This window comes from Fukomys damarensis, unplaced genomic scaffold, assembly GCF_012274545.1.
Source record: "Fukomys damarensis isolate Sample0158 unplaced genomic scaffold, DMR_v1.0_HiC HiC_scaffold_23, whole genome shotgun sequence".
In the NCBI taxonomy this organism is placed as follows: Eukaryota; Metazoa; Chordata; class Mammalia; order Rodentia; family Bathyergidae; genus Fukomys; species Fukomys damarensis.
In genome coordinates this window covers 53,089,869-53,114,550 of record NW_022900935.1, presented here as the reverse complement: position 1 = coordinate 53,114,550, position 24,682 = coordinate 53,089,869, and the positions used below count along the sequence as shown (strand labels likewise).

General features: G+C 49.1%; 1 protein-coding gene across 11 annotated transcripts in view; it reads left to right on the top strand.

Moving 5' to 3' along the window:
* The first annotated feature begins 8 nt into the window (after positions 1 to 8).
* The window catches only part of Rgs9 (regulator of G protein signaling 9), a 62,559-nt gene continuing 37,885 nt past the window's right edge, over positions 9 to 24,682 (top strand). For 10 of the 11 annotated variants that reach the window (XR_004518659.1, XR_004518660.1, XR_004518661.1 and 7 more), the window contains exons 1-8: positions 9 to 117; positions 10,425 to 10,521; positions 13,798 to 13,848; positions 15,150 to 15,256; positions 15,461 to 15,512; positions 15,771 to 15,829; positions 17,098 to 17,174; positions 21,269 to 21,350. Coding sequence is in view for 6 of the 11 variants with exons in the window: in XM_010616818.3 (XP_010615120.1) it covers positions 61 to 117; positions 10,425 to 10,521; positions 13,798 to 13,848; positions 15,150 to 15,256; positions 15,461 to 15,512; positions 15,771 to 15,829; positions 17,098 to 17,174; positions 21,269 to 21,350 (582 nt within the window). In the remaining 5 variants the exon portion in view is untranslated. Of the gene's footprint in view, positions 118 to 10,424; positions 10,522 to 13,797; positions 13,849 to 14,829; positions 15,018 to 15,149; positions 15,257 to 15,460; positions 15,513 to 15,770; positions 15,830 to 17,097; positions 17,175 to 21,268; positions 21,351 to 24,682 lie in introns of those variants that run through there. The other variant, XM_010616820.2, reaches the window with a different exon arrangement.

Sequence of the window (24,682 nt, the reverse complement as noted above, 5' to 3'; positions counted from 1 at the left end):
GGGGGCTTTTCCTCTCCTCTCGCATTGGTGTTCTGATCGTGAATTCACCCAGGGTCCGGGATGACGATCCGACACCAAGGCCAGCAGTACAGGCCGAGGATGGCATTTCTGCAGAAGGTAACCGGGGTCCCTCACCTGGCCGTGGCAGGTGGGCGGGGACCAACTCTGGGGAGTGTCCGAGGGGGTGCTGGGCAGGGGAAGAGGCGTCCCTCTGCTCTGTCCGCTGATTGGTCGCATCGAATGACTTATTTACCTCGTGTGTTGCTTTTAAGGGCTATAATAAGGCTTTTGTGTAAACTGTTTATAGTGGAGAATCCGCAGCCAGCTGCGATGTGTCCGCGGGAGGCTGAAAACAACCTGTTACTCGGAGACGAAGGTGCCAGAAGGCAGTTCAGCCTCGGCTGTGTGGGATTTGAGACAGTCTGTGGATACTGTTATAAGACTCTCAGCTGTTAAATTAACATATTTGGCCATTTTTCCGATCCAAAACTGCATTATTTTAAAATGTTTGTGTGTATATCTAGACCATGAAAATGTTGTGATTTGTAGGATCAGGGGCCAGCTACTTACAATGCCCCGACACCCTCATTTGAGGCTGTGGGTCTGTGTCTCCATCTGTCTTGCCAGTAGCAGAATGGTTGGAAAGCTTTCTGAGACCGAGTGACCAAGCACAGGATGTCCACCCCGGGTGGACATAAGGAGCAGTGGACGCACTTGTGGAGTTACGTGTTTGGAGACACAGTGCTTCGTCTTGTTCTGGTGTTGGGGGACCGTGAGTGTGGGGAGAGATCCCCCCGGCATTAGGTGGCAGGTCATTTGTCTGCCCTCCCTCCCTCCCATCCACGACCACTTTGCAGCACAGCCTCCATCTTCTTAGGCTTATCCTGTTGAGTGGAATTAGCTGAATGCTTTGTGACATCCAGGGCCCTGCCTTGAGCTCCTGGAGCTCAGCAAATTGCTCTGGTCAGTGGTCAGCTGCCCCGATTTGCTAAATGTTAAAACCTGGACAGTCCTGGGCACACCAGGTCAGTGGGTCTCACTCGGTCTCCCAATTACAAAAAGGCTGGGCTCACTCCGGCGGTGGAAGTGTGAGGTCTGTCCATAAAACAGGTAGGATGTTATCTTACCCTGAAAGGACCCACAGCAGCACGTTGCAGCTGCCTGTTCCTAAAAGCAGAAGGAACTGCCCAAGTCCAATGTCTCAGAGCCAAACTTCATCATCCAGGTTTTATCCCAGACTATTTCCTCCCAGGAAGGACCCACTGGCCTGGAGGTTTTGAGGCGTGATGTCTGGAGACATTCCACTTCCTTACTGAATCTTGGACATTCTTTTCTATTTGACTGCTGTCTGGTATTCACCTCTCTTTACCTTCACCTTCACTTCCACCCCGGGCTTCTCTGTCATCACCCCAGGGTTCTTCACCTCCACCCCGGCCTCTCCACCCACCCCAGCCTCTCCTACCTCCATTCCCGTCTCCTCTCTTGCCCATCCTAGCCACCGCTCCTTCCATGCCAGCCTTCGTCCCCACCCAGAGCCCCCACCCCTTTCCTCTCTCCACACTCCCCTCGTCCTTGGTCGCTTTCATACGCACAGTTTTCTTTCCCAAACCAGTGGTGATCACCACAACCTGAAGGCTCCCCCACCACAGGATGCAACCCTCCCTTCTCAGCCGGGCTGCTCAGGATCCTGCTCTGCCCCATCTTTGGCTCCCCCTCCCCACCTGCCTCCCTTACTGTCCTCCAGGAAGCAGGACATGGTGGCTGCAGGCACTCGGGGCTCTCACCTCAAGAACTTCTTTACCTCTATAGAAACTTGGTGTTCTTTCGTGCCTCAGGCTCCTAAAATTCTCCCTTCTGTCAAGTTCCCACTCCTCATCTTCCTGTGCCCCCGGTCACCGCCCATCCTCTGTGAAAGCAAGTTCTGCTGACCCTTGAGCAGGTCAGCTTCCTTCTGCACTCCCATTATTGCTTTCTCTGCTCTGTGCTGATTGTTACAACCCTATCTGCATATTTTGAGACCCTTGGTCCTGTCACAGAGTACCTTTGAGCAGGAGACAGAGCAAAGTGTGCAGAACAGGTCTCGAGAACCCATGTCCGAGGATCCCTAAGACTAAGATGGTCTACCTTGTAAAGAAGGGCTTAGACCAGAAATGTGCACCTGGTGCAGGGGGCAACCTCCACTCATCAGGGCATGTTGTGATATGTGCTGTGTCCTTGGCAAGGGGCTGATATGCATCATCTCATCTGTTTCATAAGATAGTGGTTATGATAAATATTTTACTGAGAAGGAAACTGAGGCTCAGAGAGGTTAAGTGATACAGCCACTATGTAGAACCAGGACAATACAAGAGTGGGCATCATCTGCCCCCAAATGTGAGACAACGCTATGAATTTTTCTATGATATAGGATAGAGTAGAGGCAGTGGAAAGTCCTGGCTCAATGTGTCTTGGGGATGCAGAGCTGAGAAGTGAAGGACACATGGGAGGTACCAGGCAGAGAGAAAGAGAAAGATGCTCCAGACAGAAGGAGCGGTGTGTACCAAGGCACCGAGGCATGGGAAATCTGGAGGGGAGGGTGTTGCGAACATACTGTATTGTTCTGCAGTCGATGGAGTTTGAAGTATAAAGGGAAGGGTGGGAAGGTGGGTGGAGATAAAGGAGATTGTAGTGGGCCCTCGGAGAGCCTTTTGGTCGTGGTTTGATTTTGTCCCATAGGGAGAGTAACAGAATTTGGAACAGGTAAGTGAGAGGGCAGATTTGTAAGTTAAGAAGACCACTGGTGTGGGTAAGAGGAATGGATGTTGCGTCTTCTCTCCCTGAGTTGAAAGAATTCATTCACTGTCCTATGCTCCTCACACTGAGCTCGGGAAGGGCCCTTGCTTCTGTGATTCTTGAGGTTCTCACTCATGTTGCTTCTCCAGCTTGGGCAGCTGCTGGGGAGACATGGCCATTAGCAGGGCTGCCTAGGCTTAGAAAGAGGTAGACGCCCCACCAGGCCAAGAGCTTTGAGGGACTTGGCTAAGGAAACACAGTGGACTAAGGAGCACAGGGAAGTGGCCTCCTGTGGCCCTTGTTCTGGTGCTGGCCTGCCCGTCTCTGTGACGCCTAGGCTACCATGCCACCAGCAACATCTGCTCTTGGGACTTACCATGAGGCTGGTCTTTTAGGTGCCATTGTAGTAGCTTTAGCTTTCCTGTGTAGCTTTCGGTGTCTTTGCTTGAGAAGAGATTGCAGAAACAATCAAAAGGGCCTGGGTGGAGAGCGATGTCGCTTGCTTGTGTCACTCTTTTGCTACACATCATGGCACACTGATTTGCCAGCTGCTGGGGATGCCAAGAAGCTTAGCTTTCATAGAGAAAGACAGATGTCTGAACAAGGAGAGGAACGAGTCGCACGGCTTGTGGCGCGTGGTGTCACCACACCTTCCAAGGGTGGGGTCAGGTCTACCTGTTGGGTGGGAATCAGAGCAGGTTTCACAAGGGGGCTTGCAATTGAGTCAAATTATGAAAGATGAGTCCTTTTTTGGCCACGAGGTTGGGTAGAGATTAGGCAGACATAAACCACAGATGTATGATCTGGAAGACTCCTCAAGGGTTGGAATAGCCCCCCAGAGAGCACAAGGGCTGGCTCTGGTGTTGGTGGGTGGACAGGTTGGTTGATCGCAAGAGCCCAGAACCAGAGGGCTCAAGTGGCATGCTGAGCGTGTGATGTTTTCTGTGTTTACTGAGTATTTGATTGATGTTTTAAAACCAAGAACGAATAAGGTGGATTGGTTTGCATGCTGCAGAATAATTCTAGAAACAGGGTATGAGTGCTTCTTCACCCTGGATGCTGCTTAAAAATATTGATATCCACTCACTGTCCTCCAGAGTCTCTGTTTGTTTGGTCTTAGATGGAGCTCAAGGACTGAACCCAGAGTCTACACTGAGCTATATCCTCAGCTCCTTAAAAAAAAAATTTTTTTTTTAAAGTTTGGAGATAGAGTCTTGCTAAATTGCCCAGTGGGGCTTGGACTTGTGATCCTCCTGCCTCAGCCTCTCAGAGTGCTGGGATTCTTGGCCAAGAGCCGTCACACTAGGCTGCATTGGTCTTTTTAAATATAGCTTCCCAGCTGATTTGAATACATGGCTGAGACAAAAACCCCTGGGACACTGGCAATATACACATGTGTTTTGAGTTGTCACATCTGGGAATGCTACTAGCATCTGGGGTTAGAGACCAGGGACTCTGCTGAGCACGCTATGCTGCACAGCACAATCCCCGAACAAAGGAGGTCCTGCTAACATGTCCACAGGGCGTGGTTGAGAGTCTTGGGCTGGAAGACACACTGGAGGCTGGAGTCCAGGAGGGAGTTGGGACTTTCTCTTGAGGCAGAATTAAGAGAGGTGATGCAAATAAGAGACAAGTTGTACACAAAAGCAGAAGCCACGGAAGTTGGCTGGGATCGGTGAGAATGCCTGCTGCTGGGCTCGTGAGCAGGGCAGAAAGAGCAGATTTGGGGGCAAGGTCACCATCCTCGGGTTAGGGCACAGCGCTTGTGAGTGTCTCTGAGAAGCTAAGGGGGCCTGGCCGCAGGCTGGCTAGACCTTGCATGGCTAGGCTTTAAATCAAGGAAACCCACTTCTGTTAGAAAAGCAACACAGTGATCTGAGGTTCTGGGTCACTTTCCTCCTCTTGACATAGAGAAGTTATAATTATTATTGTCCCTCTGGAAACCTTCTTGAGTTTAAAGGAAAATTCCAGCCCCCGAGATCTTCCGAGTGAGTGACAGCTCTTTAATTGGAGGAGCAGCGTAGGCGTGGTGGGTGGATATCAAAGCCATCAAAGCCATCTTTCTGATCCCTTCATGATGTCGGATCCCTGGCCCCCTGCAGTCACGCCCTGGAGTGTGGGCATCTGAGTGGAGATGTAGGACTGTAGCCTCTCCTCCTTGCTCCTGTCCCCTTTCCTCAGCACAGGTCAGACAGAACCCAGCTGTGGCGTCTTGTGTTGCCTGGGGTTGAGAAGAGGCTGATTCTTCAGCACTGGGGGGAGCTGGAGAGCCATTCTGGCTGGGAACAGGACGCTGACATATTTGTCCAAGGCTGGGAATGGCCACGGTGCTCCCTTATCTCCAGAGGGACTCCTGTAGGGCACAAGGAGGAGGCACGAGAGTTCCAAACCGCTCAGGGCAGAAAGGCAAGGGTTTGTCTCTGGAGAATCTGTGAAACAATTCGTATTCTCACCCCTTTATAGAGGGGAAGGGATTTTTCCGATTGAGGATAGAACACAGAGTTTGCAGTCTTCTCAGGGAGCCATGTAAAGAACCACAGGTTCTGGGTGGCTTAAGCGACAGAAATGTATTTTCTCACAATTCTGGGGGCTGGAAGTTGAGATCAAGGTTGGTCTCTTGTGAGTCCCATCTCTTTGGTCTGTGGAGGGCCATCCTCTCCATGGTTTCCCACCGTCTTCCCTGTAGGTGTCTCTATATATATTAGTTCTGGGGACTGAATCCAGAGCCTCATGCATTTTAGCAAACCCAGGGTGATCCCTCCCAGGAATCTGTATGGGGCAAAGTCTGGGGAAAACTAAACCCCATAGGGCCACACTCCCTCACAATGTTCCCGAGGTCCATGTGAGGCCCCCTCCCACTCAGCTCCTCCTCTCTGTGCCAGGCGACGTACCTGTTAGAAAGAATCTGACTCCCCTCATTGTGTTTTTAAAATAACTCTCATTATTCCTCCCCTGAAGGTTATTTTCAAACTCTTTATAAAGTTTTTTTTTTTTTTTTTTTGATGAAAAGACAAGGAATCAAACCCGCTGACTTTCTATAGGAGAAACTCAGGTTGTTAACTTTTAAAATGGGGTTCTATTTCTTCTCCCATACACGGACCCTCTGTTTCCATGAAATGCTGTTATTTTATTTAAGGAGAATTTATAAATGAATACAGCCTTTCATCAGAAGCTAACACGGGCCAGGGGAATCTTGGACTTTGACATTTGAGAATCAAGCAGTTCTTGGAGTACTGTATGCATCAGAGGCTCTCAGCCGAGAACTCTGGAAAGAGTCATTTCTGCAGCCCTGGGATTTATGTGGCTCCTCGGTTCCCTGGCCACCCCTAGGGGCAGTGGCCACCTCCCAGCCCCCTCTCTAATATCCTGCTGGGTTTGTCTTTGTGTCCCTCTCTTCTGCCGACCCCATGGCTGACCCTTGGCCTGAGACTCAGCCAAGCACTGACCTTGCTGAAGGCAAGGACTGTGTAGCTTCTAGTGGAGCTGAAATGAGCACTTCCTGTTCCAGACTATTCTGTGTGCCCAGAAAGTGTCCATGCGGAGAAAGCACACAGTCTGTCTTGCCCAAGAAGTCGCTGCTGCTGCTGCTGCTGGTTGCTTGCGGGCTGAGCTGCTGGCCCTGGGCCCGGGAGCAGCCTCTGTGATGCACCTGAGCTCAGCCTGTCCCTTGAGATTGTGATTCCACTGCAGATGCTGGGTTTGCAATAAAGGCTGAAACAGGAAATCCCACCATTTAATGTTGGATTAGGACATTACCCACACGTCATAGCAAGTGGGGAGCCTTTTGACCTGAGGAGCAGACTAGTGAGTAGGAGGTAGCAGGGAGAATTTTCCAATTCAGTGTTTCCCTGAATGACCATTCCCTCAAATATAGCTGGTCGCTCGCTCCTTTTTAATTTAAATTTTATTTTCATATGGCAAGACCGCTTTCCCTGTGGTCCACCCTTTTAACAATTTCACAGCGTATAGTACAGTATTGTTACTTGCAAGTACAATATTATACAGCAGATCTCTAGAATTTATTCATCTTAACTAAATTTTTATACCTATCGATTAACAAGAACTCATTCCTGCTTCTCCCACCTCCTAGCAAGCATCACTCCACTCTTCAGTTCGTGAATTTGCCTACTTACGAGACCTCACAAAGTGGAATCAAGAAGTATTGGTCCTCTGTGTGTAGCTCACTTCGCTTGCTATAACGACTTCACGATTCATGCACACTGCAGAATTTCCTTCCTGTATGTCTGCACCGCGTACATTTTCTTTTTCTGTTCGTTGGTTGATAGACACTTGGGTTGTTTCCACATCTTGGCTATTGTGATTAATGTTGCGATGCATGTGGGAGTACAGACACTTCTTCCTGATCCTTTCAGTTCTTTTGGAGGTACAGCCGGAGATGGGGTTGCTGAATCGTATGGTGGGTCTCTTTTTATGACTTTTGAGGAATAGCGACGCTGTTTGGCGGCACCATTTTCTACTCCTGTGTACATTAGGGAGGCTTGTCTCAGCCTCCCCTTCTGCCTCTTATGCAGTAAGTACCTTCCCTTTGGGGGTACCTTTCTTGGTGTACAAGGTATGATCAAAATGTACAGCGAATGTTTAAGTTAAAAAGTCATTACGGTAAAAGACGCATTGCCACCAGGCACTCTCAGAATACTCCCCTTCATTTTAAACACACTGATCCCTTCGTTCTGCTGCTTTCTGAAGCAGTTCTGGAAATCCTCTTTCATGAGTGTCTGCACAAGGTGTGTTCAACAGGTACGGTGAATACTCCCGCTGAGTGTGATCTAATGGAAAGGCAGGGTCCTAAAAACATTACAGTATATCTTCACCCACCTTACTCACTGGATCTAGAACCGCAAAACTTCGGGCTGTGCTCCAGAGTCAATATGGGAAGGGGACCAAGAGATGGAGTAGGGGTTTGGTTTTTGCTTGTTTGTTTGTTTTTTTGTTTTTTGAGACAGGGTCTCACTACGTAGATGACACTGATCTGGAACTCACTATGTAGCCAGGCTGGTCTCGAACTCACAGCGATCCTCCTGCCTCAGCCTCCTGAGTGCTGGGATTACAGGCATGCATCACCATGCCCAGCGGGGCAGGCAGAATTGTTCTACTTTAAGTAATGTTTTGAAATTTTTATTGTGCCTTATTTACAAATTAGTTCATCATAGGGTATGTATGGACAGGAAAAAACTGTTACCCATAGAAGGTTTGGTGTGTTCATAGTTCCAGGCATCCCCTGGAGTCTGAGAATGAACCCCCGTGGTTGGAGGGACACTGACTACGTAGTGAGCCTTAGGGGACTACAGGGACCACAGCAGCTTCTTGGTGGCCTCCCAGAGCTGCTCAGAATGTATCTGGTAGTTGTAGAATTGCTTGTCCATTGGTGAGCACTGCTGGGACGAGAGCGTGGGTAGACAGCTTCCCCAGTGGTGGGGCTTTGCTGGGGGGAGGGGAGCACTTGGATCCTTTGCACAAGGCTTCATCAACAGCAGTCCCAAACCAAATAGAAGAGAAATGCTCAAGTTAATTTTTAAAAAGAGAGTGAAATATCCATTTTGTTTTGAAATATCCTCCAGTTGATTTTTTTTCCATTTGATGTTTTCAAGTGGTTTTTTTTTTCTTTTTAGACAAAGTATCACTTTGTTGCCCAGGTTGTACTCAAATACTTGGGCTCGAGATCTTCCTGCCTCAGCTTCCGTAGTAGCTGGAACTGATAGGTGTGTACTATCACGCCTGGTTGGAAAACTTTTTAAAATTCAAAAATTGAAAAATGACTCCAAAGATAATTAGAGCCTGGCCGCTGTCTCCCTGCACAATGTATTGGATCTTCTGTGGGAAACTTACCGATTCTCTTTGGCTTGCACACTTTCTTGGATATTCATGACTCTCACTCAAGTCGCCAATCCTTTTGTCTCTGAACTTGGGGCAGGCATTGCTGGTCACCTGCCAGGCACTGTAGGTGTCTCAGCATCCCTGTAGAGCCCACATGGTAAGTCAGAAGTGCATACTTCTAGAAGGTGCATTCTCTTTTTCTTTCTTCTTTTTTTCCCCAGTGCCTTGGGCCTGGGGCACATTAGGCAAGTGAAGTGCTCCACCACTGAGCCATATCCCCAGTACTTGTTTTGCTTTTTCTATTTTGATAACTCCTCCTGCTGCACCTTTGAATGTGCTGTCTCACTTTCTGTCCAGCAGAATCTTTTTATTTTTGGCTAAGGTCCACCTGCTCTTGCAAACATTCCCGTCTCTCCAAGTCAGAATGTACCTTCGAGCCCTCCCCACCCAGGAGGTGCCTGCATTGCTGAAGCGCCCATTGGCAACTTGGATCATATAAATTGTAAGGCTTGATGTTACTCTCTGCCATTTTCACTAAATCATTTGCAGGAGCGGTGAATTCTCAAGGCTCAGGAAGTCATTGCTCCTTTCCATCTTCCTGGCCACTAACTTCACTTACTTGTCCCTTCATGTACCAGCTGTTTATGGGGTATCATCTAGGGGCCAGGTAGTCTTCTAGGACTTGGAATACAGCAGGAAGCACTAACAACAAACAACAAAAATCCAGCCCTTGACGTGTTTACTTTTTAGGAATGAGGGTAAGTATGCAACAGGCGTTTTAGTAAAGAGTTAAATTACCTTGCACGTTAGAAAATGAATTCTATAGAAAAAGCAAGCTGGGGATGAGAAGCATCAACGGTGGAGTTAGGGGTTGCAGCTTTGAGCAGGACGGTCTGCAGTGCCTCCTGGGAACATCGGGAGGAGGTGAGTATGAGCCAAAGAGGACTCTTGGGAAGACGGGTTGAGGGGAGGGAGCGCCCAGTGTGAAGGCTCTCTGGCAGTCTGGGAGCACCACTGAGATGGCCAGGAGCTGCAAGGTGGCTGGGTTGGAGCGAGCCAGGAGGAGTGGCGGGGAAGCCTCGGGGCGGCAGGAGACCCAGCTGTACAGACCAGGAGGTCAGCCCTTCATTCTGCTCCAAGTGAAACGGCCCTGGCAGCTAAATAGGCAGAGGAGGTCCAGAAATGATTCTGAAAGAACTGGGAACAGACTGAGAGGCAGGGTGGCAGGGATGCAAGCCCTATCACTTCCTGCCTGGACAGTTGCAGTAACTTTAAATGGGTTGCCCCCCTCCACTTTTTTTCCTACATTGGCAAACCTTCTCACACCCTGATGTTCTTCTCTCTGTTGTGGGCACATTTCCAAAACCCTCTCCAGCGCCAGCCACTGGCGCACAGTCCACAGCCTGGGAAGGACCCACTGGAATCTGGGCTCTACCCACCGTGCCAGCGTCATCTCCCCCTGTTCCCTGTCCCTCTTACTCATGGGGCACTGTCCTCTTCCTGCATCTTCGCCTATGGTGTCTCACTTTCAGTTCAGCAAAATGCTTTTCTGTTAAGGTCCATTTGCTCTTACAAATGTGCCCAGGTGCTCTGAGTCACAATAAACCTCTGAACCCTCCCAGCTCAGAGGTGCCTGTGTCACTGAAGCACACGTGTTGCACTATGGCCTACTATTCTGTGTCCATCTTGTTCCTGCACCCGATGCGAAGCCCCTGGGTTTTCCCTTTGAGTCTTTGGATCTGGCTCAGTGCTGTGAAAAGCTCACCCAGATCCTGCAGTGGTTCCCATCAGCTGGCTTTTCCTGTTCTATTTTGCAGATTGAAGCGCTCGTGAAGGACATGCAGAACCCAGAGACTGGGGTCAAAATGCAGAACCAGAAGACCCTGGTCACCAGCGTGCCTCATGCCATGACGGGTAATGGGGCCCAGAGCTTAATCTTAGCCTGGAAAGGACCCCACTCATGGGACAGACTTGGGCCCACAGGCCAAGTTTGGCCCATGGCTGGTATTTGCAAATAAAGCAAAGTCCATCCACATCTATTATGTGGTGTTTATGGCTGCTTTTACTCTACAGTGGTAGAGTGAAAATATATAGCTGTGCAGAGACTGAATTGTAGCTCACAAAGCTGAAATTTTTACAGTCTGGCCCTTTATAGAATGTGTTTGCTGGATCCTGAACTAGTTTTCTTCCAAGGGAAGGAGTAAGAAAAAAGAGGAGAAAGGGATTCTATAGTTCATTTCTCCCAGGAGGTTATTTTAGGTATCTTACTGTTTTTTTTTTGTTTTGTTTTGTTTTTTGTTTTTTTTTTTTTAACAAAGTGAGCTATCAGGGGGAAAGTGATTGGCAGGAAAGGAAATTGGCATTTGTCTCATTCTACCCTTCCTTACCTTCTAGTTCGTACCTGGGACTTCTGACCCACCCCTGGGGGTGAAGCCACTGGGGTCCTCTTAGTGTGGGTTGAAGGTGTGCAGAGCATCCTTTGAGGATATTGGGGAGGGGAAGGGCTGGGCACCCACAGAAGAAGAAGGCATTGTGCTTGCAGTGTTACCCATACTTTATGACCTTGGATTTACGGTAAAGAGTATGTTTTGCTCCGAGGTCAGTGGCCTGCAGAAGCAGATGGCTTCCCTGAGCTCAAGCTCAGGACTGGTGCCCATGCTTTGTTCACTATGAGCCCTCACCCTCCATCCTGCCGTGGCCTGACTCCGGGGCCCTGGTCACGGAGAGCCCTGCCATCTCTCAGCCTCCCTTTCCCCGATAGCTTGGGAGATGGGGCTCCCCCACCAGCAGGGTCACGCAGGTGTCGTGGAGGGCAAACCAACTCTGGCTTTTGGGGGAATAAGGGTTATTAATGGGAATGCTGCGGGGAATCTCAGGGAAGAGAATGGAATATCGGGAAAAGTAGGCATCAAAAAGCAGGGGCCGATGAGCAACCTTTTCAGGGTGTTTCTGTTCTTTCCCATCAGTGAAGAGGCAACTGTGGGAATTCTTGAAAGCATCTCTGACTCCCACCCCACCTTGCACTTATATGAATAATTCCTGGCTTGAATTAATTAATTCTGAACTAGGGAGCCCTTTGAGGGGAAATAGCTGTCTTGCTCATCCGGGTAACCCCAGGGTTTAGCATGGCTGGATGCATAGGGGCGGATGCCAAAAGTTTATTAAGTTGTGTGAGTCAGCCCTGGCCTAGACTGTGCAGAGAACAGGGGACACTGAGTCGGGCACCCTAAGGCTCGGTCCTCCAGCCGCCCCTTTCTTGCTGGGTAGCCCTGGCCTGAGTTTTCTCATTTTATTCCTGTCTGGGAGAAATATTGCAGGGATGCCACGAGCATGCGACACAAGGGCCAGCATGCAGCAGAAGCTCCAGGGGTGGCGATGACTGGCCCCTTCCCTGTGCTGTCTCTTCAGCAACCACTATCCAGTTAGGGTAGATGTAACCACTCCTTATTTGCTGATGGGGCTGTGGAGACACCAGAAGGTTCAGGAACTTGTCCCCATGTCCCGAAGCTCATTCACGAGGGAGCTTGGATTTGAGCAAAGCTCTGTGACTCCGGAGTCCATCTTATCTGCTGCCAGGGTGTGCCAGCTGCTCTCCCACCTTGTTCATGGGGTGTACTTGGTTTCTGGATTTGGGGGCGGTTGCTCGCCCTGCTGTGTTTCCCCTTATTCCTTCTCTGTGGGTGAATTCCAGCCACTGTAGAAGCAGAACCCGGGGGGCGGGGGGACCTTGGACAGTGCCAGTGACAGCAAGGGCCACCCGCCTTCTCAGGTGTCAGCTGGCCCAGGGCTCCCTGCAATGAAGGTGGCTAACGCGGGAGCCTGAGCAGCTTGCCACGCTGGCAGCATAGAGCGCGTGGGACTGATGTCGGTGCCAGTGGCACCATAATCTCATCTGGTCTATTTCAGGAAACAGTCATGTGGATGAGAAAACCCTCAGCTTCTTGGAGTAGCTTTTAAAGAGAGACTTGGGGTGGGATGTTTACATCTGCAGGCAGTAGGATTTTTTGGATAGAGAATTTTGCTTTTTTACATTGAGGATATGTAAAAACAGGGGTGATTCAAAGATAAGAGCCACAGAATGAAAACCACTGAATGCAATAGTGGTGGCACATGGGCACTGACAGAGACAATGGTGGAGCGTTTGGGTCTCAGGGTGTGGACACGAAGGGGAGAGACAGAAGTTGTCCACATCTAGCCATAGCTGTGGGCTGGTGACTAATCCCAGGGATGTGAGGGGATCATACTGGGTTGGGCGCTTGACTCTGGGTGTCTCGTCTTTCCTCTGAGATGCCAATGCCTTTCACCTACAAGGAGCACCTGCTGCTCACAAGGCCAGACGGCCAGGCTGAGAATGAGTCTGAAAGGCTCCACGGGGTCTTGCAGCAGCTCTGGACCTGCGGATGGTGCTTAGCTGGCTTTGGCCCTTGGGTAAATCTGTGTCCTCGAGAGTGAGTGAAGGGTGTGCGTTCTTTCCTGACCCCCCCTGCCCGTCTCTCCTGCCACTTTTCCCTCTACGATGCTCTCAGACCAACCCCTAAGATTTGCCAGGCTCCACAAGAGTACAAACAGAGCCTGAGTTACGCTGTCCAAAGTTATCAATCAGCTGACAACACATTACTAAAAGAGTCCTCCTCCTACTCTGAAAAGAACCTTCACAACAACCTGAAGACCAGTTTCAGATTTAGAATTCTCTGGCTCTTCAGAGCTCTACCCGGGAGCCTGACGTGTGGGAGGCCAGCCCTGCCCTCAGTTCCACCTTCTCTTCTCCCTGGATCTGTTTTATTCCAACGAAGCGATCCAGAGCCCAGCAAGCAGCTGGCCTGCATTCTGTTTCGTTTGTCAGTGTTTATACTCAGTCTGTTTAGTGCCTGGTTTATGAATGGTGCTCCGTGCATACATTATTATACGGTGAAAGGTTAAGTGCAACAAAAATGTTAAAAATTGAGTGGTGGAGGGGAAATTAAACTGCAAATCTGCTGAATCAGACAGTGCATGGCCCTGAGTTGTGGTTGCAGTGTTTGGGGTGAACTTCTAAGTGAGGTGGGGAACCTCTGAAGACTGAATAGGCGAGGGACAAAAGTACTCACAAGCTGAGGGGCGAGAAGACCAGTCAGGCACCTGTGTGAAGGAGGCAGGGCGGTCCAGACACAGGGGGCTGTGACGATGACCAGGTACTTATCTGTTTCGTAGGAGGTGATGTTCTACAGTGGATCGTTCAGCGGCTTTGGATCTCCAGTCTGGGTGAGGATTCATCCCGCATTTGGTTATGGCCTCCTGCCATGTGTTCAACATCCCAGGAAAAACTAAAAGGAGGCTCCACCTCTGACTCTAAGGCAGAACCTTCATGCATGAAACAACCAGACTCAAAGGCAAAGGCGTGATAATCTGGAGACAAATAGTTATTTTATATAAAATATTGAAGGCACATAAACTATAGGAAATTGAGAAAGATTCCAGCAAGAAAGACTTCTCAGAAGGGTGCAGCATATATCTAGTCTGGAAAAAAGTAATATTTTTGAATTACTAAAGGGGAGGATGGAGGGCTTTTCCAGAAGGGGAGACTAACAAAAGCAAAGGTGTGAGAACCGAGTGAATGGGGGGTAGAGGGTAGTGAGGGTAGCAGTGGGTCGAGGTATCTGTCTGCAGATTCATAAGAGAAATCTTGGGGAACTTTTGAGGCTGGCTGTATGGCTGATAACGTGTATTTAAACCACGATGATGGGTAGCAACTTGAAGAATGGGTCAGAGTGCAAAGAGCAGACGTCACGCTAGGAAAAGGGCCGTTGATACAACAAGGCGTGAAAACTGAGGGTCTGGTTAGTTTTTATGGAGAGCGTAGAGCTTGCAGAGAGAAGTGAATATTGAGGAGGAATTCGTCCCAAGCCTTGGAGGATGGGATGGGATGTGGGTTGGAGCCCTGGACAGAGTGGCCTGGAAGATGAAAAGTGCGTGCTTCCGTTGGTGCTTCTGAGACAATAAAGAAGGTTTCCCTTTAATTGTTCTGAATCCAGAAACAAGGCTTTACTTTCAAACAAACTGCGGAGTGAGGTGGGAATTAAAGTGTGGTGGGGAGGAGTGGGAGGATCTGAACACAGGCAGAGTTGTGCTTGAGGTAGCTGGCGGTAAACGTGGCCACCCTTCTCTTTTTTTTTTTCTTTGAGAGAGGAAGCATCTGTTGGTCAAGCAGAGACATTTTCTTGCCACTCTTGTGGTCTTTTCTAGATCCAGATTTGATCTCCAGGGCTTCCCTGATCATCACCCCCAGGTCACCTGTAGTGGGCCACGCGTGGTACCTGCTAGCACGGAGATTCACTGGTTCCCATCTAGGCTTCCCGGGCTGTCACTGCTGGGGAAGGGCAGGGGCATCACCCTTGGGCACGCTTCCCAGCTGATGCTTGTTCACAGCCATGGTAAGGATCCACCGTCCCGCTCCTCAGAGAAGGAGACACCCTTCTGGAGCTGGAGCTGCTGTGTGGGCCAGGAAGTGAGCTTTCCCCTTCAGCTCCTGCTCTTACCATCTGTGTCTGAATGCTTCTCCCCAGAGGCACAGAACCTGGGCAATTTCATTGTCAAGTATGGCTACATTTACCCTCTACAAGACCCGAAGAATCTTGTTCTCAAGCCCGACAGTAGCCTCTACAGATTTCAGGTGAGTTTTGACCTTGACTTTGGGCGTTCATGTGGGCTGGATCTTATTTGAAAAGATGTTTGGTTGGCCTCATATTCTCACAGATCAGGAATTTGGAAATGGTGGAAGGAACTAAGGTGGCTTGATCTCTTCTGTCCCAAGGCTGGGAGTCCCTGGGGGTCACACTCCAGCGGTTAAGTACATTCTCCTTGGTTTCTTTTTTAGACACCATATTTCTGGCCTACCCAGCAGTGGCCAGCTGAAGATACAGACTACGGTAACTACTTCACTCCCACCTATGGCTTTGGTCTTGGCATGCTGCTTATTTACTTGCTGTTTTGGTGACATTTGTCTTACTGTCATCACGACCTTTATGTCAGCTCACATCTGTATTGGGGGTGTTCCCTGGGGGCCGGGACAGGGTCTGCCAAGCATCCCATTTGGCACTGGGAGCAGGGCAGCCTCATGCAGAGAGAGGCTGCTGAGGGGGCTTGAAACATGGTGGTGATGGAAATGCCATGGTTTTCTTTTCCAGCCATCTATCTGGCCAAGAGAAATATCAAGAAGAAAGGAATTTTAGAAGAATATGAAAAGGTACAGAGATGTTTTCAAATAGAACTTATTATAGTTGGGTGCAACATGATGATGAGGGGTGGTCTTTCTCTCTTTCTCACATTATTACATTTATCTGTACCCTCATCCATCCATCCTTCCATTTGGGCACCTATCCATCCATTTATTTATTTAGAAATGGCTCACAGGAGTAGCTTTTCTTCGCTGTGTTTAGCTCCAGTGTCCTCTGCTGTAATTTAGGTCCTTATCAGTAGCTGTTGGTCACACAAGGACTACCTCATTCTCTTTACTGTCCCAAAACAATCTGACTTAGTATATGTGATAACAGACAACACTTGATTAGCATACTTGCACTTAAGTTTATGGCATGAAAACAATAGTATAGACTTTTGTTTTAGGCTGAATGAGTCATATTTCCCCAGAGAATGCACCCTAACCGTCAAAAGGCTAACATTTCTGAAGAAGGCCGCGATCTGTCTGTGTTTTAACTCCTTAGAAACATGTTTTTAGAGCCATGTATGACAGTGTGTGCATATAATCTCAGCTGTTCAGGAGGCTGAGACAGGATGACAAGTTCGAGGCCAGCCTAGGCAACTTAGTGAGACCTTATCTGAAGCAAAAGGATGGATGGAGGTATAGTTCAGAGATGGAGAGTCTGTCTAGCATGCATGAACTCCAAGGTTCAATCTCCAGTAATACACACACACACACACAAAGAAAAGAAACATGGTTTTAGAAGGGCACATATCACATTAATGTATCAATGTTCAGGCTTATCTCTGTGGCTTTTTTTTTTTTTTGAGTCAGAGTCTCACTGTGTAGTTCAGACTGGCTTTGAACTCACTATGTAGCCCAGGCTGGCTTCAAACTCAGAGTGACCCTCCTGCCTCTGCCTCTTGGGTGCAGGCATGCACCGCCATGCCCAGCCTCTTTGTGGATTTTTATGTGATTTGAAGAGAAACTAGAATATTCTTTGTGGTTTTTTGATGTTCTATTGTTGAATATTGAGTTTCCATATTTTCCCCCTCTGCAGTCCTCTCTTCCTAATCTGATGTGGGGTACATTTATTTTAAACAGAATAAACCAAGAAAATTAAGACTCACTGAAAAAGCTTTAGAGAATTCCATGCTGCCCCCAGAGCGAACCTTTGGACAATGGGGCAGAGGTGACTGGGATGTCTCTGCCGCGTAGGGAGCCAGGGATGTGTCCTTGTTGGCTTGGAGCGTTGTGCTCAGATGCACACGTCCTATAACATGGACTTATGTCCTCATTTTGTTTTCTTTCTCTAGGAAAATTATAATTTCTTGAACAAAAAGATTAACTACAAGTGGGACTTTGTCATTATGCAGGCCAAAGAGCAGTACAGGTGAGTGAAAGGAGGGCACACCTGCTCTCTGGTCCTCCCTCCCTCCTTCCTTCCCTCCTTCTTTGTTTCCTTTTAATTAACATAAACCTCTGTTGGTCATTTAAGTGCCAACACAAGGCAAGGCAGGCAGAATGAAAGGACGCAGTCCAGTGTGTTAGGCGGATGGGGGATGGGCTGTGCTGCTGCTACGGTGTGAGCTAAGGGCCACATGGCAAGGGTTTGCAGAGCGCGCTGCAGAAATGACCTTGAACCTGGCAGCTGTGTAGGAAGCATCCAGGAGAAGGATGTGGGTGGTGGCTAGAAAGGAGAGGGGGCGGGAGGAAGGGTGTTCTAAGTAGAAGGAACCAGAAGAGTGTGGAGCCAGCAGAGTGCCTGCCACAAGCAGTTCCCGTGTCCGGAACAGTCAAGTACCAAAACAGAAGGTAGCAAGGTGTTCACTGGAGATGTTGAGAGAGCGGATCTCGATAGGGCTTCATGCCGAGGGCCATGTGAGCCAGAGAAGCGTCTCCTCAGATTTGCACATTGGAATCTACCACTCGCATGGACTTTCCTGTTGACTACCCCAGAATCAGACCTGAAACTCCTCTGAAGGGCTCTCCCTCACCCATGAGAGCCAGATGCAAATGCCGCAGATGGTGAGCGATGGAGAGAGGGTGCTAAGTCAGTTTGAGGCTGAGCTGTCACAGCCAGCGTACTTCAATGCTCAGGTGCCTTTGTGAGTCAGAGCCACACCTGTCACCGGCACTCACAGTTCATTTGGCGGAGCGGGTCATATGGTTATGTTCAACTTCAGAAGGCAGTGAGTGGAGCCGTCCATCCCTTCCAGGTGACCTCCACTAGTGATGATCAAAACAGGTGATTCCAGCTGGCCCAGCCTCCTCATCCTAACAAGTGCAGACCTGGAATGGCTGGCTGCATGGTAGAGACCTGTAGTGTGGTATTGTCCTGATGCAGCCCTGCGGTGGGAGAAGTGATGAGCGGTGTTAGACCCAAGTGCAGGAAAAATAAGCTGGCAGCATGGCTTTATTCCCCCAGGGCATTAATGGGAGAGCTGTTGCTGTTGTTTAGCCATGAATGTGTCTCTCGCTGGGCACATTTGAGACAAAGCAGCATGGGGTAGCTATCTAATCTGTCATCACTTGTATTTGGCTACAAAGCTTCATTCAGTGAGTTTTTGGGGTGGTCTCATTCTATGCGGGTGTGGAAGGAATGCTTAGGGTGGCAGTGATGGCCATTTCCATGGCAGAGTGATTAAGATTACTTGGCTAACACTGGAATATCTTAACTCCACGTAGGGCACTTGTGTTGCATTCCTAGTGGCTTCCAGCACTGGGCTGGATCTTAGGGACACAAAAGATGTGCTCGTTTCTCCTGCTCCTCCAGGTCCTTCGCTTCTTCTCTGCTCCGAGCAGGATGATCCCTGCCACCTACAGGCCCATGAACTCTGACATAAGCCTTCCAGGCTGCTGGAAGTCCTCTTGCAGCTCAGAGCTGTTCTCTGTGGTGCCCTCATCCTCAGGCCGTGGATAAAGCTCTGCACACCCAGGCTTGTGGGGCATTTTCCTCCTCCATTCAATTCCAGGTGCCGTAGGATGAGCCATTCCTAAAAGTCGCTCTCTTTCCAAGATGCTGGTGTTTCCCCCACTAAATCCATGGCTTGACTTGAAGGCTGCCTTTGATCTCAGATTAAGCTCTTGCCACAAAAGTGAGTGGGCCATGTGTGTCTGCCCACGAGGTCATCTTTCATTATGTGGAGCCTCCTTTTCTGAGTTCCAGACTTAGCGCCCAGCTGCCTCCTCAAGATCTCAGTCAATGTCATTCCTTAAACCTAATGTGTCCATCTTTGAATGTGTCTTTCCCTCCCTCTCCAAGCCTCCTCTGCTAACATCACCAGTTAATACAAGGGACCACCATCTGCCCCACCCTCACTGACAATGTCCAGGTATTTGGTTTCGTTGCCACCTCTTGCAGAGTCCCTTCTGCCAAGTATGACATTTGGCTACCTCCACCGCTCCCATCCTGCTGGAACCAGCCTTGAAATCCATGGCGCAGTAATGTCCTCCCACCTGCCTCTCTGCTTCTGTTTTGCTCCTGTTTTGGTAACACCGATAGGATTGTGTCACTCAACTTTCTCTAAGCTCTCAGAAAAGATGCTCCTTTCGTATGTCACTTCTTCCTAGAGGCTTTTCTGATTAGCTGGTATTGCACTCAAACCATCCTAAACTGAGTGGCTCAAAACAGTCACGATTGTTTTATTACCTGTCATGATTCTGTAGGTCTGGAACTTGGGGAGGCCTTGATCAGGCAATTCTGACTCAGAACTTCTCAAGTGGCTACAGTCAGGCTGGGGCTGGGAGCTGGGGTGGCCAGGAGTAGCAGGAATCCTCTGCCACCTTCCAGCAGCCTCTGGGCTGGCTGTGTGGTCTGGCTTGGGCTTCCTCGAAGCATGGGTGCTTGTAGGTGCCGGAGGATTGCAGAGCACAGATACCAGAGGGTAGAAGCCTGGCAGTTTCCCAGCCTCAGAAATCACACAGTGCTGTGCCTGACATACTGCGTGGGTCAGGGCCATTACCAAAACCTACCTACCTTCACGGGAGGGGACACAGACCCTTCCGATAGGTCCTCACAGTACATAATGCATCTTCCGATTTTACATTTATTGCTTGACTGCTTGTGTAACGTTTAGACCAAAAGCTATCCAGTGGCCAGGACTGTGTTCCCCAGTGTACTCCCATTAGTTGGAGCGTAGAGGAAGTTGAAGGAGTGAATGAATGAATGATTGAGTGAGCAAATGGTGGCATTAAAAACATCATAAATGACCAACTAAAATGATTCCTAGTTTACTGGCTATCTGGGTCCCATCTGTCATGATCGCCCTTCATGAGTACCCATCACAGAGAGGCAGATGTACAAACCCAGGAAGGATCCCGGGGTCAGTTAGGGACTGGCTCTATTTACAAGGCTGGTGCGGAACGTGGGAACCCTGCAGTCCCTCATCTGTTTACGGTTTGTGCTCCCGAGGACCTGAGCTCATTAACCTGGTGGAAAATCCAGTTAGGTTGTCAAGGAGAAGCAAGAGCGGCGGTGTTTATTCTTTGTTTCTAGAGGAGGTTGGCAAAACACCCTGATGGAATGGCGCCGTCCACCCATCTGGCTCTCTGGATGTTATGTTATTCACAGTACATTAACGGGGCAATAAATCCACTGACTCTGTCGTGGAGAGGGCTGGTGCGTCATCTCTTGTTGCCTGGGAAAACAAGTGCTAATAAATGTGTGTGCAGCTCGCTGCGGAAATGGGCCCGAGTGGGGCCCTAGTACGATAATTAGTGTTCCCTGGCTGCTGGAGGAGGAAGACCCAGCATCACCTCCTATCCATCTTGGGAACAGGGGAAACTGAGAAAAAAAGAGGGAAGAAGCCTTTTACAATCCTAAATTGAGTTCAGAAAAAGCCCTGCTTCGGTGTGAAGTCTTTAGAGAGAGAGAGAGAGGTGTCAGCTGACAGGTGGGGAAAGGAGAGCAGCCTGGACCAGCACGTCCCCCTCCTGAGCTCCTGTGCTGCTCACTGCCTGCCCGCCCACCCGCTAGGAGGTTGGTTATGTCATCACCAAAGCAGGAAACGGCAAGAGACAAGGGTCAAATGTCGGCCAAGCTAGTCCCGCTAGCTCCCATGGGGAACTGCCAAAGCTGATTCCGTTCTAGGGCTAGTCTCGGCAGTGTGGTCATGGTGGTGCGATGCTGTCTGGGAGAGCAGGCCCTAGGGTCCAGCATCTGGGGTTCAAGCCTCGCTTCCGTCTCACGCTGGCTGTGTGGACCCAGCAGGGGATTTCTCCCTTCTTTCTTCAGTTTCCTGAACTGTGAAGCCAGAAAAGGCCACTGGGAAGATGAACCAGGATCAAACAAGTTAATACATGTAGAGTAGCCAGAATGGTACCTAATGTTTAAGTGTGGTGTTGATATTTGCTGGTTATTTTTGCGGCACATGTGAATTAACTGGGCATGTGGGGAGACTGGTCCAGGTCATCAAGAAAGGGGATCATCCTGGACCAAAAGATGTGAAATATCACCATCCTTGAGCATGGATTTTGGTTTTTCAGGACTGGCAAAGAAAGGAACAAGGCTGACAGGTATGCGCTGGACTGCCAGGAGAAGGCGTATTGGCTGGTGCACCGGTGCCCTGTGAGTCTCTTCTTCCCTGGGTTCCCGACCTCTTCCCAGGCCTCCCCACGCCCTCCCTGCGCTCACCACAACTGTGGCGAGCTCCTTCCCTGTTGGGGTTTGAACTGGATCTGTAGAAGGAGCTGCTGAGCGTGGGCTCAGCATGCAGCGGGGAGAGGGCACCCGCACCTGGCTGGGTGTGCTCACCGCCCATCTGCTGTTAGGTAGCGAGGACCTGAGTGAGTTTGTCTTTTGTGAGAGCTTGGGACTGTTTTTACTGTTTTTGTTGAAGATACTGTATCTTGGGAAGGGACCAGAAGAAGAAAAAACAAAACAAAACAAAAAAAGAAAAACTAGACTCTAGATCCCAAAGCAGAAAAATAAAATGGAGTGTAAACAAGAGACTCTCCACGGCCAAAGCCATCTTGTGTCTCTGACTCCCTCTTTTCCTTCCATGGATCCAGTTCCCATTAGCTGAGCTGGGAGGAGGAGGAGAGAAGGAGTTGTGTTGGTGTGTGCTAAGCTTCTCGTTGCTTGGAGCACACTGTTTCTCTGGCTTTGGGCCTTTCAGTGGCGCAGAGAGACAAGCTGTCCATAGCTGATGATTCATCCTGGTCACCACTTGGAAATGGTAGCCTCTGACTGCCCCCTGCTGGGGTGAACTCTCTGCCTCAGTTTCCTCCTGTCTCATGTTCCTGTGCTGCCCCTGGATCATGGGAGGTGGGAGATGGGAAATTCTAGAAACTGAAGAGTTTGAAACAAATGTTTTCCTCTTTCAATGTCCTTGCCTGCTGTTTGGTGTCAGAACTTCTCAGAACCAGGGAGTGAGCCGGGTCAGGCTTGGTGCCTAAAGTTTTTTTTTTTTTTTTTGTACTGGGGATTGAACTTGGGACCTTGTGCTTTGAGGCAGGCAGCAGAACCATTGAGCTAAATCCCCAGTCCTGAAGTTGAAAACTTTTGAACTTCCATCCCATCCTATTTTGGCCCTTTTGCTTATTTTCTTTCTATATTTAAAACAGATTCTCTAGCTGGGCGTGGGGGCATAGGCCTGTAATCCCAGCACTAGGGAGGCTAAGGCAGGAGGATCGCCACAAGTTCAAGGCCAGCCTGGGCTCTGTAGTAGACTCAATGCCAGCCTGAACTGCATAGTGAGATCCTATCTCAAAACCAAACCAAACCAAACAAAAAAGCAAACTAAAACAGATTCTCTTTGAGGTATTACCTTTGTAGGGGCATGGGTTTGGAGGCTGTGTTGCTGAGGTTGATCCCCAGGCAGTTTTTTTTTTTTTTTTTTCTATTTGCAACAGGGATTCTTCCTGTAGGGAAACCAGTTTGCAGAGAGCCAGCACCAGTCTCTGGGGGCTGGGTGTGGGTGACAGAGCTCACAGTCCTGAGGAAACAGTGCAAAGGAGGTCTGTGTGTGAAATGCGTATGTCTCAGCAGTTCCAGAAGAAGCACATGTGGGTGAGGATACGGGAAATGGCAAGCATGCCATCCACTGGGCCAGGTTGACCTTGTGAGGACCAACTTTCCAGGTCATGGTGGGCTCCATGCCCCTTACCCAGAATAGAGTAAATGCAAACGTTCCTTTCTGAAAAATTCCATTCTATGTGGCAGTTTCTCTGTGCTTTGACAATTGCAGTTTCTCTGTGCTCCTGAACAATTCCATTGTATGTGGTAGTTTCCATTCTATGCTTCGGTTCCTCTTTTAGGGAATCTCCACCCTGCTTCTGTTCTTCTTTTTAAGACAAGCTTCTTTTTATAATTCAATTAATATAGAAATTAGTTATAGCTGATATAGGAATTAATTTAGTTATAGCTGATATAGAAATTAATCATAGTTAATAGAAAAGCTTCTTTTTGTATAATCTAATCAATATAGGAATTAATTATAGTGGATATAGATAGTTATATATTTTAGTGAGCAAAAGTCAGAAAAGAGGAATTAATTGTCTAATAAAGGCCTTAGGTAACTTTCCAATGTACCCTCCCAATACCCCATGATGATTTTGCAGATATAAGCATTAAGTATTGGAAGATAAGGGAAAACTAAAAATAGCAACAGAAAAATCCTATATAAACTCGGTTCAAAGTTAGATCTGGACTCTCAGTCTGAAGCCGCTGTGACGGTGACACCTGAGAGTCCAGGCTCGAGCTTGCAATAAACTCCTCTTGCAATTGCATCGGACCTGACTCCTTGGTGGTCTTTGGGGACTTCACGACTTGGACACAACAACCCCATGCCCAGTGGCGCCATGATCAAGGGCGCCCTGCTCCTAGCAGGGTGGAGAATGCTTCTATTGCTCGTGCAGAGTTGCCACAGTGTGAGAATGCCAATGTGACTGGTCTTCCTGGCAAAGTGACGTAGGCTGGTTTTGCATGTGATTTTCTCAGAGTCCCTTTCCTCTCTCTGTCCCTGCATTGAGGAAGCCCATAGGAAAGAAAATGAATAATAGATCACCAGATTCTCTCCAGTTCTCCTGGGGTAAGCTCTCAGGTCCTCCACTAGGCATCTGGCTGAGTGACTTCCCAGCGTGACAGAGGACACATTTATGACAGTTGTGTCTATGGCCATCTGCGCCCTCCTCCTCCTCTATCTCTGCCACCATGGCCTCAGTATGACCTGCACCTCCACCCCCTCGGTCCCCCACTGTATCCACCTCCACCTCCATGGAGCCCTCCCTTGTGGTCTCTCTGCCTTCTGCCTCTCGTGACAACGGCCATTAATACCTTAGTGCATTTCCATGTTTTTGTAACCTCTGCTGTCTCAACAAACAACGTGGGTTCATAGGCCCCTGGCCCCTCTTCGATGGCACGGAGGACCCACAATCGGAGCTGGGCTCCCGGCACACGGCACTGCTGTGCACATCTAGTCTACCTCACCGCTGCTCCCCTCAGTGGAAACCAGATCAGTGGCTCATGCCTGTAATCCCAGCTATTTGGGAGGAGGGCAGGAGAATCAGCTGGTCGAGGCCCACTCAGGCAACTTAGCAAGACCCTGTCTCAAAAATAAACTTTTTTTTTTTTTTTTTTTTTTGGTGGTACTGGGGATTGAACCCAGGACCTTGGAGCGAAGCTGCATCCCCAATCCCTTTTTATTTCTTTTAAAATTTTGAGACAGGGTCTTTCTAAGTTGATAAGTCACCCAGGCTGGGTTTGAACTTTTGATCCTCCTGCTTGAGCCTCCCAGAGTGGCTGGGATTACAAGTGTGTCCACCACCGCACCCTGCGTCAGAATAAAAAATTGGAAAAAGGACTGAGGGAGGAAGCTCAGGGGTAGAGTACTCCACAAGCATGTGTGACGCCCTTGTGTCAAGCTGTAGTACTGCAAAAAAAAAAAAAAAAAAAAAAAA